Source organism: Plectropomus leopardus, unplaced genomic scaffold (genome assembly GCF_008729295.1).
Source record: "Plectropomus leopardus isolate mb unplaced genomic scaffold, YSFRI_Pleo_2.0 unplaced_scaffold30140, whole genome shotgun sequence".
NCBI classification, from domain to species: domain Eukaryota; kingdom Metazoa; phylum Chordata; class Actinopteri; order Perciformes; family Serranidae; genus Plectropomus; species Plectropomus leopardus.
This window is the reverse complement of record NW_024632869.1, coordinates 1-952: the sequence shown is the minus strand read 5'-3', so window position 1 is coordinate 952 and position 952 is coordinate 1. Positions and strand designations below refer to the sequence as shown.

The window sequence follows — 952 nt, the reverse complement described above, 5'->3', positions numbered from 1 at the left end:
GAGGCGAATCGGACCATCAGCACCTGGGAGTCAAGAGAGGAAATAAAAATATACTTTAAGTTTGCTGTTTGATCTGTGCAGGGAAACAAAGATATCTTCTTTAACCCTTTGAAACCTGAGAAAACTGTCTTTATTCCAATCAAAAACACATAAAGAAGTTACGAAGTACGAATTTAGCAAAAAAAANATTATTTCAAAATATTATAAATATTACAATTAACTATTTAGTCAATACATTTTTTTAACCATTTTTGTTTTGTTTTTTTGACACTTTTTTCTTTCTTTGCTCAATATCAGGTAATTTTCTTTTAACTTTTAACTCCTTCACATGTTTTAAAAAAGCCAATTCGCTCAGGTTTCAAAGGGTTAATGCCATTTGTGCTTACATAAGTCAACTTAAAGAAAACAACCAAAGACATATTTGGTAGTTTCGGATTCATTTTTAGCCTTGTAATAACAACAGAGGTAAAAATACTACAAGTTTTGGTATAAAAATAAAAGAGAAGCTACGTTTGTGTGACTTTTTCTTTTAAGATTTGCTCACAAACATTCAAATATTCAGACTGAAGCGTTCTTACCGGCTGAGACGAGCACCACGGCCGTGAAGAGGCTCATTTCGTCTGAGTCGAGCCGAAGCGCCGCCAGCTTCTCGCTGAACTCGCACATGGAGTTGAGCAATTCGCCGGCGCCCAGCGACCGTAGCGTGTCAAGGCTGTAGCGTTTGCCGCTCAGGAAGGTCACCGTCCGCTCGACCATGTTGAAGAGCGAGGCGAATCGGACCATCAGCACCTGGGAGTCAAGAGAGGAAATAAAAATATACTTTAAGTTTGCTGTTTGATCTGTGCAGGGAAACAAAGATATCTTCTTTAACCCTTTGAAACCTGAGAAAACTGTCTTTATTCCAATCAAAAACACATAAAGAAGTTACGAAGTACGAATTTAGCAAAAAAAA

The 952-nt window shown here is 37.3% G+C and overlaps 1 protein-coding gene across 1 annotated transcript; it reads right to left on the bottom strand.

Moving 5' to 3' along the window:
• Nucleotides 1–313: 313 nt before the first annotated feature.
• On the bottom strand, nt 314–875 carry LOC121938579 (nuclear receptor subfamily 1 group D member 2-like). Its single transcript, XM_042481803.1, has one exon. The coding sequence runs from the start codon at nt 781–783 to the stop codon at nt 559–561; it is 225 nt and encodes a 74-aa protein (XP_042337737.1). The 5' UTR covers nt 784–875; the 3' UTR covers nt 314–558.
• Between the last annotated feature and the right edge of the window lie 77 nt (nt 876–952).

Excerpts from the sequence above, each read along its gene's own strand:
- LOC121938579 (XM_042481803.1), bottom strand. The coding sequence starts at position 783 with ATGGTCCGATTCGCCTCGCTCTTCAACATGGTCGAGCGGACGGTGACC.